The following is a 19,814-nucleotide window of genomic DNA, read 5'->3' on the forward strand; positions in this document are numbered from 1 at the left end:
GCACTGTCTGTTGAGCTATAGTCTCTGTTGCATCGCCACAGTGTTACTTCCTTGTAATTATTTTACTAATATTTCCACGGAATGTGCTCCGAGGTATTTTCTGAACCTGTGCCCCATCAACCTAAATATCACCAACTCACACGACTAACAACAACATCACACTTTTCACTGTAGTGGCGCTTAGATGCCGAAAGATTTTCTACTAAACTTACTTTCTTGGACTATTAGCCTTTAGAATTTCCTCCTAGTTACCTGTTTCCCCATTAATAGATTAAAAGATAGATATACACACAGAGCCTGTCAATAATGGTACGATTTTGGCCGACTGTATTTAAATGGACTAATGACAAACGTACGTAGTAATGTAGTACTTGAAAAAATTAAATAAAATGAAAAACTCGTTGTTTCTCATTAAAATGCATCGATGTTTTAACTAAATATGAATAGCAAAGTAGAAACGCAAAAAAAGGACAAACAAACAAAAAAAAAAAACAACAGCAAATAAACAAACAGAAAAAAAAGAACGAAGGCTTTTATTGTAAAGAAGCAATTCTTTCAAATGTGTGCAATTGCTAATTCTTTGCGTTGTTGTGTTCTGAATGTCACCCGAAAAGGACAAATACTTACTTAAATCTCAAAACTTCGACACTTTCGAAACCGGTGACATTCTGATATTGTTGTGTTAACTGCAAAAGAAATAAAAAGATAAGAGCAATAATCTATTTATTAATACGCCTAGTTACCATTATCGATATTTTAATCTGATATATCAATAAAAAAAAGTTACCCTTTATCCGTTAAATAGCAACCAGCAACAGAAATATTTAGAGAGAGAGAGAGAGAGAGAGAGAGAAAGAGGGAGAGAGAGAGAGATTACCTTTATTGATTGATTAAATCAAATTTCGCTTTCATTGTTTTTTACCATCGATGTGCTTTTGAAAAAAAAACAATTAAAAATAACAAAAATATATGAATAGATAAAATAAAACATGAAAACCAATTTTCTCGTATTAACTATGGATTTGATAATAATAATAATAATAATAATAATAATAATAATAATAATAATAATAATAATAATAACAGAACTTAATGCCACGCTGGATACAAGTTCACTAACATAGACAAAGAATGAACCACTTAATGTACATGGATGATCTGAAAACTGTTTTCAAGACAAAGACAGAACTGGAGACGCTAATAACCACGACCAGAATCTTTAGCCAGTATGTCCGAATTGAATACGGTATGGAAAAGTGCGCATTGCTAACCATGAAGAAGGGAAGACTGTAAGCAACAGGAGGTACCCAATCAAACAGAGATGAAGGCATTGCATAAATATGATAGCTATAAATACTCGAGAGTGCTAGAAGCAGGCAGCATTAAAGCAACAGAAATGAAAGGAGAGGAAATTGGAAAAGAATACCTCGAAACTAAACTATATAGTAGAATCCTAATTAAAGGAACAAACACGTGGGCAGTGTCACTAAAAAGGTACTCAGGATCGTTTATAATCTGGACCAAAGAAAAACTAAGGAATCTCGATCAGAAGACCAGGAAAATAATGGCAGTGCACAATGCACTACACCCCAAAAATGATACTGGCCGACTATATGTGAAAAAAAAGACGGAAGAAGAGGACTGGTTTGTATAGAAGACTGTGTAAATAACACACACACGCACGCACGCACGCACACACACACACACACACACACACACACACACACACACACACACACACACACACACACACAAAAGAATTAGAAAAATACATAATGCAGAACAACGACACAAGAGACACAGAAGAAACAAACAAAATAGAAAAAGAGACGAGGAATAAGACGAGAAAAGAAATGGGAAGAGAAACAGCTCCACGGATGATTCATAAGAATCAAAATAAGACTTATAAAACACCTGGAAATGGCTTCAAAAAGGAAACCTAATCAGGGAAAATGAATCCCTAATAACAGCCGCGCAAGATAACGTGATTAGAACCAATCACATCAAAGCAAGGATCGGCAAGACATAAGAAAGCAGCAAATGCAGACTAAGTGAATGCAGCAAACAAAAATAGATACAACCAAGTGGGGAAGGAAGTTCATTGGGAATTATGCAGACGATTGCATCTTGAACACCCAGACAAATGGTACAAACACAAACTGGCGACAGTACTGGAAAATAAATATCAAAAGATCCTATGGGATATGGATATACAAACGGATAAACCCATCCAAGCAAGAAGACTAGATATAATAATTTATAACAAAAAGGAAAAATCCTGCCAGATTGTAGATTTTGCCGTTTCAGTAGACCACAGAGTGAAGACGAAGGACACAGAGAAGCGGAGCAAATACACGGAACTGGTCAGATAACCCAAAGTGGTCTGAAAAATGAAGGAAGATAAGATAACACCAATAATAGTAGGAGATGAGCGATACCAAAAGAGAGATTAGAATCAGAGTGATGGCTGAGAAAATACAACGGATAGCAATAATGAAAGCTGCAGAAATGTTAAGAAAAACTCTTGAATGTGTAGACTAACACATACGAACTACAGGCACAAATTGGGCACACAAAAATGACTATAGATGTAAAAGGCAAAGGAAGATCACATGGTATAAACGGTATAAATGTAAAATACCGCCCCATCTTTTTTTTTGTGTGTATCACCATAAATTGGCACCACCAAATAAATGAGGGTTAAGAAAGATGGAAAAACCGAAGAGAAAAAGCACTAACCAGACTTCGGTTGGTCGAGTGCAAAGGGGACTGGGACCTTGGGGAGGCTTATTGCCACTCAAATTCCAGTGAAGCCCAATGGTCGCTATCAACGAGAAATCAATGGTAAGCGACTGTTGCGATAACACAAATATTTTTGCAAAGGTTATCGAAAGAAGTGGAGAGTACTGAAAATCTGGGGAGCCATGTGTTTTCTTTTTTCTTTTCTGGCATCCTGTTTGTTCCTCTGGGAATAGTCTGCGATTATGAAGGGAATGATAAATTTGTTCTCTCAAATTTGGAGAACACCACAAGTTGTTCTCAAAGAGCAAACTTTGATGATGGCTTGTGTGACTACTCCTACTGAGTAAATAATAATAGTAATAATAATATAACATTATTGCGATAAAGGTCCATTAAGATATATGCAAGAAAAGAGGGTTGGAATGCTGTGAAAAATGTCACAAGCATGTTCCAGAAGGTGTGGCGGAGAGTGATAATGTGAAATTATTGTGGGATATGAATATCGAATTTGATAATCTGATTGAAGTGAGGAAAGCAAATATAGTCTTGTGGGGAAAAAAGGAACACAAGGCAATAATCATTGATATAACAGTTCCAGCTGATATGAATGTGGAGGAAAAAAGAAAAAAAGAAGGTTGAAAATTACCAAAATTTGAAAAAGGGAGATACAAAGATTGATGAAATTGAAAAAAGTAGAAGTTGTACCTATTGTGATAGGAGCCCTGGGGTGGGGTGGAGTGTAACAAAAGGTTTTGACAAGTGGATTGAGAAAATTGGGATCCATTGCAATGTTGGAGTACTTCAAATGACTGCCTTGTTGGGAACCGCCAGAATCTTGCGGAAAATGCTGGAAAACTGAAGAAAGAAGATCCTGATAGTCTATGTTCATTTGTTATGATCCGCCTATCAGTATAAAGTCGGAAATAGCAACATCCAGACACAAATATGAAAGATCGATAAAACACAAGAAAGCAGTAAACGCAGACTCTGTGAACAAAGAGACGAAAATGATAAACCAGATAGTAAGTGAATGCAACAAACTGGCCCAAAAGGAATACAAGAACAGACACGACCAAGTGGGAAAGGCAGTTCACTGCGAATTATGCAAACAACTGCATCTCGAACGTCCAGACAAGTACAAGCATAAGCCGGCAACAGTACTTGAAAACAAAATCACAAAATCCTGTGGGACATGGACATACAAACTGATAAACCTATACAAGCAAGAAGACCAGATATCGTAATGATTAACAAGAAAGAAAAATCCTGTCAAATCGTTGACTTTGCTGTTCCAGATGACGACAGGGTGAATATCAAAGAAAACGAGAAACGGAGCAAATACACAGAGCTAGCCAGAGAGATAAAAGGGATATGGAAGATGAAGAAAATAAAAAAATACTTATAATAGTAGTAACACTAGGAACAATCTCGAAAAACTTTGAAAAAATAATTAGAGAAATTGGAATCAGAGAAATAACTGGAAAAATACAACGAAGAAAACATAATGAAAACAGCTGAAATATTAAGGAAAACACTTGAATGTGGAGACTAACACACACGAACCACAAGCGCAGACAAGACAAACTGCTACAGAGACAAAACATAAAGCTGTGATAATTATGTAATTGTGAAATTGTGATTATATAGTTGTGAAATTGTGATTATATAGTTGTGAAATCGTGATTATATAATTGTGAAATTGTGATTATATAATTGTGAAATTGTTATTATATAATTGTGAAATTGTGATTATATAATTGTGAAATTGTGATTATATAATTTTGAAATTGTGATTATATAATTGTGAAATTGTGATTAAATAATTGTGAAATTGTGATTATGTAATTGTGAAATTGTGATTATATAATTGTGAAATTTCGATTATATATTTGAGAGACTGTGATTATGTAATTGTGAAATTGTGATTATATAATTATGAAATGTGATTATATAATTGTGAAATTGTGATTATATAATTATGAAATTGTGATTATCTAATTGTGAAATTGTGATTACATAATTATGAAATTGTGATTATCTAATTGTGAAATTGTGATTATATAATCATGAAATTGTGATTATCTAATTGTAAAATTGTTATTATATAATTGGGAAATTGTGATTATATAGTTCTGAAATTGTGATTATATAATTGTGAAATTGTGATTATATAGTTCTGAAATTGTGATTAAATAATTGTGAAATTGTGATTATATAATTTTGAATATACAATACATGGTTAAAGCAAAATAAATTGCTTTGGCCTAATGAAATAATTTACAACCGTTATTGATGTTTACATACTTATTTATTTAGTTTTTATTATCGCATACGTTGGAATTTATGTTTTTAAACATGACGTAAATAAAAAACTATGACGTCACAGTTCTAACTATTTGGTTAAGGTAATGTTTCAAAGTCTATTCATAAGAAAGTTCAAATAGCTCTGTTAGTACATCACTCGGAAGATGTTCAGGCATCCGTTTTTTTTTTGTTGGGAATTTATTATTAATGCAAAATTATCCATGTCTAAAAGTATATAAAATTTCTGATATTTTGAAATGAGACAAATTCCACAATGTATGTATTATTATGGACAGACAAACAAAATCTCTACTTACATAAGACAACATCTACTTATTTACTTCTATAAGATTTTATAGTGATCTATTGCGGCATCATGAATAGTGATTACATTGGTAACAAGCAGAGTTGCGATGACCAATCCAGAAGCAACATATCACTTCTGTACTTTCTTTAAATATATACATTTGTTAACTCCACTTCATTGTCTTTCGTACCCTGAAGACTACAACAACATATTGCGCAGGATAACACGTGTGGGGAGTGGATGAGTTTATCTAGAAATACAACTTACCATATCTGTCACGGTTTTTTTTGTATCCTGAAATAATTTGCTATTTGGGTTTTGAAGACGGCTGTCGAATACTTTGTCAAACGATAAGAACATGGTCAGATTAGCAACAGCGTCATCTAGAAATTAAGAACAAAACAAAAAAAAAATAATCGGCTTGAAATGCTTATCGGTTGCACAAAACAAACAGAAAACCTTATCAACTATAAAAAATAGCAAAGCTAAAGGTAATTTAATTCATTATATATATATATATATATATATATATATAATTTTGAAGAGCACTATGTTTTATCGCATGCATTAGTTTGATCAAAGCAACTGTCCCAAGTGTCACTGATCGGAAAGCAACATCCACAAGAGTCAGGTGATCTTAATAAACTGGGCAGAGCAACTAACATGGAAAGAAACTCTGGAAGCGATATAAGAAAACGCTAACGTTAATTCACCGCGTTAGTATGAATTATACTACAGATATATAATCTTGACGATATAAAGTAAATTCGTGGAATAGAATTAAGATAATCACGATTTTTCATTGTTAATGCATTTTTACGTATTTCTTTTTGTTCCACAGTCCTCATTTCAAACGAATAAGTAATGTTTTTGACAAAAGAAGAAGAAAACGCTGTATACTCGTTCAGTAGTTTTGTGCGGACAGTAGCTAGAGATTACTAAATTCTTGTTGCTATGTCACTAATAAGAGTGCTGGAGGTAAATGTTTTCCTGGGCTGACGTTATCCGCCTGATAGTCAGGGACTCGAACTTTTTGAAAAACTCTCCAGGAGGCTGTCCTATCAGCAGGTGCAAAATACAGTGGCTGATGCATTACTGTTTGATGGATGGAGTCTGAACCATGCAGTAGCTTCTTGTGGGGACTCTCGATGCCATATTAGTGGGAACTGCTACGGCGTTTCCTGTTCAATGGTCTACAAAAATATTCTTCACTCATTCTTTTGTCCCTATTCTCTCTCTCTCTTGCTTCGCTTCTGCTCTACTCTTACTAACTCTGCTGACCTCTTCCACAAACTCCACAACTTTGAAAAATTCCAACAAACAAATCAAGAGAAAACCCAGAATCAAAATTCGAACGTAAACCCCTACTACTACGTCTCCTTTTCTAACACCATGACTCTACGTTCAAACATTTTAGAGGTTGAAATTCAATTACGGCAGACCAAACCTAGCCCGTTGTTTTTTGTGTGAAACTGCTTCCTTGGCCGATTTCTCTATCAGAGGCTATTCTAATTTCACATTCAAACCAGTCCCTCAAGATCGATATGGACATGAAATATGTACCTACATTATGGATACCTTCCCTTGTAACAGGAACATCTTCAAAGAAAATCCCAAACGTGCTTTAGAGTAGCGCTTTCGCCCTCTACCGTTCTCACCATGATAGAGTAGATACTTTTAAGAGTATCGCTAAGCAAATTAATTGTACTCTGCTCATCCCTCAGTCAGCATTCACTTTTGTGGAGATTTCAATGTTCATAATGTTGAATGGCTCGTCCAATGACACATAACAGAGGACGAAGAGAGATTTTGCCATGATTTCTCCCTTGTTTATAACCTTACACAAATTGCCAACGGACTCACCCGATGCTAATAGACAATGCGTTAGGATCTTCTTATCACTTGGTTGTCTCAATAAAGTAGAACAAACCCCCAAATATTCATCTCCATCGAACAGTCGATACTCGATAGCTAATCGCGACGGTTTCCGAATGTTCATATCGGAACTATCCCAATGCTCTATGTTTAAAGAATTCATTTGATATAACAACTGACTTAACTGATTGGTTAACTATCGACATAGATGGCTACATACAAGCCAATAGAAACCGAATAGCCAACCTTGGATCACTCCTAAATGTGCTGCCAGAAACCACTACTTTAATTGCATTAAATGTAACAGATGGTTTGAAACTAAAGTTGCCACAAGAACAATCACCGTAAAAACTTATAGAAAATGCAAGAGATTCATATGCTCAGTCCATCGTCCAATCAGAGGCTTGGTTTCTATGAATTTTTGAATTTTGGCGAATAACAAACAAGGTCCTGAACAGATGCGTATCCTCTATTCTGACCATCATCAAAATACCTGAGGTGATTTCGTCAGCATTTAACAAAGCCAAACTCTTTGCCAAGAACTTTGTAGCAAACTCCACTCTATGCGATTATGGGCACTTACCTCCCAAATTACCCCCTAAGATCGAAAATAATCTGAGCGACATCTACATAACTGTTTGCGATGTTGCCATACTCATCAAGAATCTTGATGCCAGCAAAGCAACTCATCTTGACAATATTCCAGTTATATTACTCAAAAAGTTGCAACCAGAACTTGTACCTATTCTTGCAAAACTGTTCAATCGATGGATAAAGGAGAAATGCTTATCAACACCTTGGAATACGTCATTAGTTTGTCCCAAAATACTAGAGATCGGTCTTGTGTACTTCAGTACAGACTAATTATTCTGTGTGTTATGTGTAATATGTGTTAAATAGAAGAATTATCAACCACCTCAATAAAATAACCTACTCAGTGACAAGCAATATGGTTTCCATCCTGTGAAATTTACAGCTGATGCACTAGTTATAATTTCATATAGGATCAATGAATCTATCTTCTCAAGCCCGATAACTCTTGACATATCAAAGGGATTTGATAGGGTTTGCCATAAAGGCATACTTAAGAAAATTTCTTAGCTCTGGAGTATTTGAAAATGTCTTCTCAACCATTGAATCTTTTCTCTTTGATAGGTTTTAGAAGTAGTCGTCGAAGGACAGAAGTCCGAAGCTGAAAGTATCAACGCTGGCATTCCTTAAGGATCCATCCTGGGCCTAAATTTCTTCTTTATCTACATCAATGATCTCCCAAATCACACCATAAGTTCATTCGTCGACATGTACGCAAATGATACTACGATATATGGCAATACTTCAAACGTTAATAATGACCAAGATCTCGCAGAGTTTCTCTCCTTCAACCTTGGTCCGGTAGTGCAATAGAGCAGAGGTAGATGGTTAATTTTAACGCATCCAAAACCAAGTTTCTATCTTTTCACCATAAACACTCTGACCACTACTTGGCTCCAATTGATATAAATTGCTCTCGTCTCAAAAATGTTCCGTGCTTGGACAAGCTTCAGGAGTTACTCCTGACTTGACATGGAAGACTTATAGCAAATCTGTTGCCTAAACCTAAATGTAGATTCCATGAACAAAACTTCTTTCTTAGAACTGCATGCTTGTGGAACTCTCTTTCCGTTTGCCTGCTTTTCAGCTGACTACAATTTGATCATCTTCAAGTCCAACGTAAACAAATTCTTGATGAACCGTCCCCTTAAGTAATCCAATTTACCAAAATTTCACTACTAACGATTACTACGATATTATCCCATTGACTACTGTACACTCATTAACCCTTATCCTCGAGTGGCCCCGGGACTTGATAAGTGATGTCTCCTATAAAAAAAAGTTGCTGGAAAAATTGTTATTTTATTGCAGCATCTAGACAGTGGCTGCTCGGAGCACCCTATCATTCCTTGACAAAGTTCAAACCTGCTTCGAAAGCAACCTCTTTCCACAAAAGAGACGCTGCGAGCCTGTATCTGCCCCTTCGTTATTTTGATGGCAAGTGTTTATCCGAGCTTTAATCTATGACCCCTCCTTACCAGAATTTCACTTGTCTAGCTACAACGCCCGTCAACAATCCCCGCCATTCTCTATCTGTGCTTAAATCTAGACGCAAATTCCATGAACAAAGCTACTTTCCTAGAACTACCCGCCTGTGAAACTCTGTTCCAATGGTCTGGTTTCTAGCTGACTACAACATGGTCGTCATCAATCTAATGTAAACGTTCTTGTGAATCAAATTCTTTAAACAATCAAATTATATCGAATTTCCACCACTGATGATTACTATGGCGTTGTCCCAGTGACCACCGTACACTCATTCCCTTTATCTTCGAATGGCCTTCGAGCCTTGCTAAGTGGTAACACCCTTGAAAAAAAGCGTACACTACTTTTGCAACTCAAAGTAAGGAAATTTTTTAAATGATTTTCAAAATTCAATAGTATTGCGCGGATAGTTAGCGGTGTTTTATTGTTCCAATACGAAGTGTGACCAGATTAATAAAACTGACCATACTCCCACCCTGGCGCGACATTAAGTATTACACGTGAAAGAAATGCAAACTACTAACGCTTGGATTCCTGTTTTTCACGAATCAATACTTTCTCCTTAAATAAGCCCCTTGCTTTGATAAGCGTTCACTCTAGATCTCAGACTGAAGACATACATCTAATATCTGGCTAAGATCGCTGAAAAAAAAATGGTTGGATCATTCAATCGGCCCAGAAACTATGTAACCGCCAGACCTCCTTTACTGATAGAAGAGCCAGATCTGTTCCAAGGATCACATCTAAGGAGATGACGCATAAAGTTCTCCTTCTTGCTTGGAGTACAAAAGAGATTACACAATCTAATGGGGGTGACCTCTTCTACTCCCTATACCCCCTTTCTCATAGAAGAGCCCGCCTCTTTACTGCTGGTACTTCTATGGAAATTGCTCGACTGAGTCCCAGTCTTTTGTTCCTCTTTGTAAGAAATTCAAAGCAAGAACACGTATTGATTTGCCGATAGAACCCATTACCGTGGGGCTGCTTCCGGTTTGAATACAACTTGTACGTTTCAAATCCAATATTAACAAATTATTGTCCTAAACCGCTCCATAAGTAATAAAACGCACTCCATACCATTCTCAAGACTCAGTACTCACATAGTGTGTCTAATCGTTATTCTAATAATCATTCCGTTTAATTAGCATCTATCCTCGAGTAGTTCTTGACCTTAATTTTGTGACCTAATATTTAAAATAAATAAACTGACAAGTATTTTTAAGCTAGAAATGTTGGATGAAAGAAAACGGGAAACAATTGCCTTATAATGGAGTACTGCTCTGCTCTTTGCGATAAAAAAAATGCTAGAACAATAAAACTAAAAGAAGTACCGTGGACATTCTTAAAAAACAGGAAAAAATGTCTCTTACCCATGTTAGCATCAGTCACTGAGGCTAACGTGGTTGTCTGGATCGTTGTCGTCGAAACTGGACCAGAAGTGGGTTGTATTGTTGTTTGAACAAAACTGGTGGAGTTTTCGAAAGATGTTGCAGTTGTCTGAGATAATGTCGTGGACCCCGTTATTTCACCAGTTACCGTTGACCCGGTTGAGGCCGCAGTTAAAGTTGACCCTGTTGAGACAGACCCCACAGTCGATCCTACTGAGTTAGTATTTACAGTAGACTCTGTAGAGACAGTAGTTACTGGAGAGTCTGTTGATGCAGTTGATATAGAGGATAATGATGAGGATGCAGTGATAGTGGAACCGGTTATACCAGTTCCAATGGTAGACGCTGCGGTATCACGCACGGTGGGTCCTGAGGTAAAAGACCCTATGGTAGACCCTGTTGTCTCACCAACGGCAGTAGATCCTGATGCTATAACTGTCAAGGATGCACCTGCACTTGTCTGAGTAGACCCAGATGTGCCAAATGATACAGTTGTCCCTGTTGAAGACGGCGTTGTTGTTATTGACGATAAAGTATCTATTGTTGACGATGATGACGCAGCCGATACAGAAGTTCCTGTTGGAGCACCAACTAATGTGGTACCTGATGATGAAGACTCTGGAGTAGACGCAGGTGTTACGGAAGTGCCCGTTGAAGCACCCACTAACGTAGTACCTGGTGACTCAGAAGTAGACGCAGATGACATAGCTGTTACGGAAGTTCCCGTTGAGACGTCCATTGATGTGGTACTCGATGACGAAGAATCCGCAGTAGACGCAGGTGTTACAGAAGTGCTCATTGACGCATCCAATAACGTCGTACTTGATGACGACGACTCTGTTGTAGACGCGGGCGACGCAGGTGTTACAGAAGTGCCCGTTGACGTATCAATTAACGTAGTACCTGATGACGAAGACTCTGAAGTAGACGCAAGTGACGTAGCTGTTAAAGAAGTGCCCGTTGAAGCACCTACTAATGTGGTCCCTGATGACGAAGACTCTGGAGTAGAACCGGGTGACGCCGGTGTTACGGAAGAGCCCGTTGATGCATCCACTAACGTGGTGCCTGATGACGAAGACTCTGGAGTAGACGCAGATGATATAGCTGTTACGAAAGTGCCCGTTGAGACATCAATTGATGTGGTACCCGATGACGAAGCATCTGGAGTAGACGCAGGTGACACAGCAGTTACGGAAGTTCCTGTTGAAGCATCCGCTAACGTAGTGCGTGATGATGACGCATCTGGAGTAGACGCTGGTGACGCAGGTGTCACGGGAGTTCCTGTTGAAGCATCCACTAACGTAGTGCCTGATGACGAAGCATCTGGAGTAGAGGCTGGTGACGCAGGTGTTACGGAAGTGCCCGTTGAAGCATCCACTAACGTAGTGCCTGATGACGACGCATCTGGAGTAGACGCTGGTGATGTAGGTGTTATGGAAGTGCCCGTTGAAGCATCTACTAACGTAGTGCCTGATGACGACGCATCTGGAGTAGACGCTGGTGATGCAGGTGTTACGGAAGTGCCCGTTGAAGCATCCACTAACGTAGTGCCTGATGACGACGCATCTTGAGTCAAACCAGGCGATGAAGTGATTACATTGGTTTGTGATGTTTCCATTTCAGTAGAGATACTACTAGGAATAATTGAAACTGTTGTTTGTGCCTGGCTTGACCCTGTTACTGTTTCGGTTGTCACATTTTGAGTATTTACTCTGCCTGGAATACAACATTTAGAGTTTAGATAAAACAAACATTTCTTAACAAATGAAAACTTTGAAATTTTAATAACAGAAAACAAAATCAGAACGTATATCCTTAAGATGTGTCCCTTAATATTTAGAGTTAAAATGTTATTTAAAAGTTAAGCATAACAGAAATGCTATTTAAAACTTTAATGTAACTGAAACACGAAATGCCATTTCAAACTGAAATGTTACAGAGCAAGGAAATATAAATTCAAATTTAAACGTTACAGACGAATGAAATGCAATTGTAAAAAGAAGCGTGACAGACCAAATAAATACCATTAAAACTAAAATGTGACAAAGATGCTATTTCAAACTTAAACATGACACAAACCAACGAATTGCTACTTTAAATTTACATGTGACATACCAGATGCTTACTATATACAATATCTTCTTTTTGTTTCATAAAATATCTTTATTCAATATTATTTTAAACCAACTAGAAATTCCACAGTTGGTCCTTTTATCTGCTGTGCTTAAAGATATTTCCATTCTATGGACATCTGGCGTGAAAGCGGACCCCACGATATTATCGTACCATGTTCATACTAAAAGCTACTGTTCTAAGTTTTCTGGTTAATAGTTTTAGCATATATCTGGTTATATCTGGGTCTACCTCCAAAACTTTTATAGAAATTCATGACATTTCCATTCTATAGACGTCCGGCGCAAACGGAAGCTATCTTTGGACTAAACAGATACTTCCTAGCCAGAAGGCCAATAAAGTGTATTTAAGTTCGAAACAACAGCGACATAAGATGAAATTTTTAAAATTAATTTTTTGCATTGCATCTTCGACGATAGGGTATTCCCGTCTCTAAGAAAAAATTGGAGGATGATAACATGCAAACATGAAGTTGCATTAATTATATTATTATAAAGATTAACTCCATCAGCTAAATCAGCCCATCCCTTCTCCCAAGGAGATTCGACAAGTAGGTGATTATGATATCGATTACGAGATAGGCGATTAATTGTGAACACCTTAAAAAAAACTTGTCAGAAAGAAAACAAAAAAAAAAAAACAAACAAACCAAACGCAATTATTTCTTAGAATTAAGAGTTAGGGACCATTTTTGCATATAAATTTGACGTAAATTTATCCCTCATTTCCGAGCCATCTAGTGTTTTAGGGCAATTAACCATTTTTTATGGGAGATAAGCTCTCTGGATTTTTGTATGGAGAGTCTACCCTTTTAAGCAATTACGTGATCGTTTATCACCCGGACTTAGGATTAGTGATAACAATTTTAGTTAACAGTCCTGAAAATTTAGAATGGTCCAGAAATGGAGGATCATTTTGCATTAAATTTCTTTACAAAACTCATCTTCCAATCTAAAATCTAGAATAATTTTTGTTAATTTTCTTCTTACCATGAAGCTTTTCATTGTGCTCATACGTAATGAATGTAGAATCCTTTGTTCACCTTACAATTGAATAAAAAAAGCATATAATAAAACTCTAATTAAACGTGGAAATACGATTTAAAAATAGCGCGGATCATTCTCTGCATTAGCACCCAAATGTATTAGAATACAATTCTGTACATAACCTCCCAAATTTAGCGTTTTTTACACTTTTTGTTCCACACATTTTTTTCTTCTATAAAATTTATCTTCTCGACAATCGACTTTAATGGCTGCCACAACATTTATTGACCGCCATTAAATAAGATATACCAGAAAAGGCAAAAGAAGGTTTACTTACAAAAATTGAATATCACAAATGAAACTATTATTTGCCATATTTGCGTTTTCCATTTCGTTCCTGAAACAACAAAAACAATAATAAAATAATGCTGTTTTATGAACTGTTGTTATTCAAGCGTCAGATTCGTAGAAAGAAATATGTTACAAATATTTACATCAAGCATGGACAACCTAAGACAGGAGGACCAAATAAGATCCACTAAGGTTTTCCTTATCGCCCACGGAGATATATGACACTAAGGTTTTCCTTATCGCCCACGAAGATATTTCCCTCAGGAAAGTATGAAAAGTATTACAAAAGAATTATCGAAAAGTCTGTTTATATAGAAAGCGACTTTAAGTTTAACCTCGGCTGAAATAAAATACTACTCGTAAAAGTCAGAGCAATTTTATATAAATCTTTTTGAATCTTACAATGCGCTTATAACATTGTTTCTTAATGAAATGAATAAAATATGTTATTTGATGATTTCTTTTTAGTTCTTTTGCTTTTTGAATGCCCTTTTGTATCTAAACAATTTTCTATATTGATAACCACGTAAATGAATAAAAATCAGTAGGCGAATATATATGTATCTATAGCGTGTATTGATATGTAAGTATATATGCATAATCAATAATTAGTTATGACTGGTGCCCAGTCTAAGAAAACTTGACCTGTCCCACATATAAAAATCATCCATTTATCATTTAAATGTTATAGCTTTCCTTTCTTTGTTTGAAACAATCAAGCAATATGTTAATATTCCTTGGTTCCCGGAGGCGTTTGCAAGAATACAGAAAAAAGGGATACCATTTTAAACATTATTTTTTCATAATCTCTACCATTCATATTGAAATGTGGCAAAATTTTATTCTGTCGAGAGTTCATAAGCTGCAGTAGAATACTCTCTCTTACTCATCCTCTATTTTATATATGCACACACACGCGTGAGCGCGATGAATTCAATAAGTACTAGTCATAGACTTTCCTCGTAAGTAATTTTTAAACCCCCTCAATGTCTGCAAAACTTCAATTCCTGTAGCATCGCCAAAAAATTCCGTCCTTCTACTTGCTTTACATCTATTTTCACGTAGCCTGCATGGCAGACTACAGAATGGCCAAGAAGTTTCTGTTTTGAGAGCTTCAACACGGTAAGCGGTTTCGTGGTGGCCAGAGAAAACGATTTAAAAACAATGTGGAGGTATCACTGAAGGCCTTCAACATTGATTCATCACCATGGGAGCAGACAGCTTCAGATAGAACCAAGTGTCGGGTTCTGTTCACGACAGGGTCCACCAATATGTAAGTGACAAGAAAGTGTAGAAAAATGCAAGCAAGAGAGACAGAACAATACTTTGAAGTCCTCGACATCTTCTACCATTCCATGTTCTCACCGCAGCAGCACTTTTCAAGCAAAGGTTGGGCTTATCAGCCATCTCCGAACTCACTGGTAATGACCCCACCCCATCCTCTAGGATTAACAGATGGTCTTCGCCGTTCCGACGGACGAACAAAAAAATATCACGGAATATGTTTAAAAAACTTTACTGCACATTTTTACTCCGACCAACCTAATTATCTGCAAAATCCACCCCTTGAATGTAAAGATCCCTAGATGCCGGAATATTCTCTAACCTAGTACCTGCTTTCCACGGATCGCTTGAATTTAGAATTCTCTCTCTGCTCCTAGTTTTCCTGACATACACAAAATTAAATGTGATGTGAGCAAACATATTGCTGCCTTAACTCCCCACTCAGTTTGCTCCATATCAATAGTCTCTTACCCTTCAGCTGCAAAATGCCTTGTTTGAGGCGAGCAAAAAATAATAAAATTTTGTCTATTCCATTCATCATCTTCAATTCTACCAATTGAACTGATTAATTTATGCTACTTGATTGATTGTCAAAAGGAACAACATAAGTACATCTGATTATGTTGTTTTATTGTGAAGATATTTGGAAATATCCCATTTATTCTAGGGGCTGTTCTACTTAGAATACCCCCTAAATTTGTTGGAAACTTTATTTTTCAAAATTATATTAATACCACATACACCACACTTTGACCATAGCCCAAATGCCAAGAGTCAGATTAAAGATAGCGTCTGGATGACACGTAGAGAATCTAGAGATGAAAGCCATCGAGACGATCAAAAAGGGACTACGCAACAGCGAAAGCCGTGTTGAAGTGGAATAGTTTGAGTGACAGTCTTAAAGGTCGAGAATGCTCAGAACGGAAGTCAACGAAACTACTTGACTCTCTCCCTTTGGTTGACAAGACTTCAAGCAGAAATAAACGTGTTTGGGTGTTGTCCACAAAATGGGGGCAGCGTATACAATGTGACAAGGTGTAGTGCAACGAGCTACCCGTATATCTATCTGTTTGTCTTTCTCGTTCTCCCTTTCACGCATATAAAGGCAACCTCACTTTTTGATACTTTTATGTCTCTCGTTTTTAAATCAACCCTTTTATTAAACATCGGCATCTGAATGAGTTTATCAGAAGACGAAAAGAACCTGATTTTACGACGATGACACTGGTGTATAACGGTTTATACACACATTGGTAAGTGAAAGCGCTGCAACTAAACTATCCCGGATTTTAATCTATTCTTTAGCCATGGAAAATGAATCGTTCAGCATATTAATTCACTAAGATGAGATATTTTCTCAAAAAACAAAACAAAACAAACAAACAAAAAAACAAAAAAAAAAACAAAACAAAAAAAACATGAAGTGTAGGTAAATATTTACTTACTTAAATTCATTTTTCTCGTTACACTTGTACAGCCTGGACTAATTTCCTTAGTTGTTTGTGTTCTAAAAAGCAAAGCCAAACATTTTAGTTACAAAACAGTAAAAAAGGATGAAAGTGTTGATGGGAATCGAATAAAGTGACACACTAAAAAACACATTTTCTCATATTCCGTCTTTATCTGTGTTTAAAATATTGTGCTTACCATTTTTTTTTAATTTTACAGACAAAACTTGGTCCCAAGGTCGGATGACGTCACTTTACGTTTCGAATTACTTACGAAAGTGCATTCTTATCTAAATTCGAATTGGAGATAATTTCTCTTTAACCAATTTGGTACCCCATATGAGGAACAGCATATATATTGTTTTTAAAATATAATCATCCGCTGACACGGGTTTCGTCATCTATAACTCATCAGCCACTCTGATGAGTCGTAGACGACGAAACACGTGTCAGTCAGTGGATAATTATATTTTAAAAAACAATATATATATATATATATATATATATATATATATATATATATATATATATATATATAAGTGACCTAGCAAGGTCACAAGCGAGACAATCGAAGCAGAAAAACCGACAAATGCAGAGGAAACAACCCAAGCAGCAAAACCGAAGCTGTTTGTCAGGACACTATACAAATGTAGGCAAATTTTGGCATATTTTATTGGTTTGAAAATATAGGTTCTTTTTACCAATTGCCATAAAATTTTAACGATAGAATAGTATTATAATCTTCAAAAAAGCCAGAAAATTTTCATGTAGTTTCGTCCAAAAGAACCAAAATATGAGCATTTCAATAGTCAATTTGGCTACGAGTATAGATATATATCCATATATAGATAAACCACCTTTTTTTTAAACAATTTTACAAGTCCGAAATCTCGACGACTATTGATCAGAATTTAACAAATAAATTAATTTGGCAGTAAGTTGGCAAGATAATGACCTGAATTGTATAGTGTACTATGTGACATTTACCTTTATTGTAGAGGACCACTTTTCTATATAAATTTAACGTAAAATGAGCACTTAATTTATGGGCATCTTGTTTTGGGGGTTATGTTATTTAGGTAGACCAACACAAAACCTACCTTAAAAAACTGTTTTCTATGGGTTTTCGGGTGTGCTGAAAACGAATATCACATTTAAATATTCTACAAATAAGTATTTTCCGGGTATTAAACAAAATTATGCGCGCGCTTTCGCGTACAACAATGGCAACCACTTATAACATGAATAATTACATTGCTTAATGCCCGAAATATTTAAATAAATGTTACAAAATGCCCAAATATTTAAATAAATGTTACAAAAGGCCCAAATATTTAAATAAATGTTACAAAAGGCCCAAATATTTAAATAAATGTTACAAAAGGCCCAAGTATTTAAATAAATGTTACAAAAGGCCCAAATATTTAAATAAATGTTACAAAAGGCCCAAATATTTAAATAAATGTTACAAAAGGCCCAAATATTTAAATAAATGTTACAAAAGGCCCAAATATTTAAATAAATGTTACAAAAGGCCCAAATATTTAAATAAATGTTACAAAAGGCCCAAGTATTTAAATAAATGTTACAAAAGGCAAGCTAAGTTACTTTTCTACCTGTATATTCTGTACATTCATCTAATAATCTACTAAGAAATTCTTCTCTCATGCATTACGTACCGTGATACCGTAATATCTAATTAAACACTGGAGAAAGTAAAACTAACGAATGGTTGACCTGTTTCGTTCGGATAAACGGACGTTGTCAAAAAGTAATGATTCGAAATGTATTGAAAAAGACGCAAAGCATAGGAGAAAAAACGCTCGAAACAAAATGCTGGCGTGTGAGTGAAAAAAACGGCGAGTAGAAAAGAGAAATAATGCGTTCGTAAGAAAAAGAAAAGAACGCTTCGTTTTTTTCCTTTACAATATACAATGTTTTATATCCTTATACTGTCGTTATGAAAAACAATCAACAAATTCTACGAATGATTATTTTTATTTAGTTCTTTTATAAAAATCGCTTCATTAATCCACTTAATATAAGCAATTAACAAAAATGAAAGATGATTATCGTAAATACAGAAGATACTTATTGGCTTTGGGTTATAGGAAAGAGAAAAACAGTCAGTAGAAAGAGGGTTCCACAATCCTGAAGTTCTGGAAATAGGAAGCTGTATTACAATGACTTATCAACACTTCAAACGAGCTGGCGCAAAGGAAGCAAGCAAAAAATTCTGAATAAAAAACAACACACGCCTTAATAGTTTTTATAGAAAGACTATCAACATCACGTTTTTGATAGAGAGGGTACAGAGAAAAAGAAAGATTGGGTCCAATCAAACTGTGGATACGTTTCTGCACCTGGTTAAGAACCTTCAAATGGGACAGAGATTTATAAGCCAAAATATGAAAGAAATACTCCATACATAATCTGATAGTAGATTTATACAGATAGAGAATACTCTCATTTGTAATAAAATGTTTGGAGCGATAGAAAATCCAATTTACAAGAAGCAGAAAGTGCAATGGATCTAATGTACAAATGTCAAGAAAGATTTGATGAGAAAGAAATATTAATAAATTCCAGAGTCGATTTTTCCTTAAGTGCAGAGCAATCCATGAGAATCTCAAAAAGAAAAGATACACATCTACGATTGAAAGACAAGAACCGAGTCCTAATAGGATAAAAGGAAACAAGTTATTCCGTATCCGAATCCACAACTGAATTCAGGTCAACTTGTAGATTAACTACATATTTTAATTAAATGGTAGCAATGGTTATTGGTACGAGTCGATTGTTTTCGCATAGGTGACGATTTATCATATATTCTGACTACTTACGCCTCAGCGATGACAACGAGGAAAAGAAATTGACCTTTATTGAAGAACCAGATTGAGGTGTGAATGGGGTAATTTAT

General features: G+C 35.8%; 1 protein-coding gene across 1 annotated transcript in view; it reads right to left on the reverse strand.

Moving 5' to 3' along the window:
• The window catches only part of LOC145254881 (uncharacterized), a 171,676-nt gene that overhangs the window by 43,616 nt on the left and 108,246 nt on the right, over nucleotides 1-19,814 (reverse strand). The window contains exons 2-6 of the mRNA XM_080113766.1: nucleotides 16,892-16,953; nucleotides 14,149-14,208; nucleotides 10,675-12,408; nucleotides 5,621-5,736; nucleotides 628-686 (exon numbers count right to left, since the gene is read on the reverse strand). Of these exons, the coding sequence (XP_079969892.1) occupies nucleotides 628-686; nucleotides 5,621-5,736; nucleotides 10,675-12,408; nucleotides 14,149-14,208; nucleotides 16,892-16,901 (1,979 nt within the window). The 5' untranslated portion in view covers nucleotides 16,902-16,953. The remainder of the gene's footprint in view (nucleotides 1-627; nucleotides 687-5,620; nucleotides 5,737-10,674; nucleotides 12,409-14,148; nucleotides 14,209-16,891; nucleotides 16,954-19,814) is intronic.

Source organism: Euprymna scolopes, chromosome 30, assembly GCF_053919585.1.
Source record: "Euprymna scolopes isolate OS-2025 chromosome 30, ASM5391958v1, whole genome shotgun sequence".
NCBI lineage: Eukaryota > Metazoa > Mollusca > Cephalopoda > Sepiida > Sepiolidae > Euprymna > Euprymna scolopes.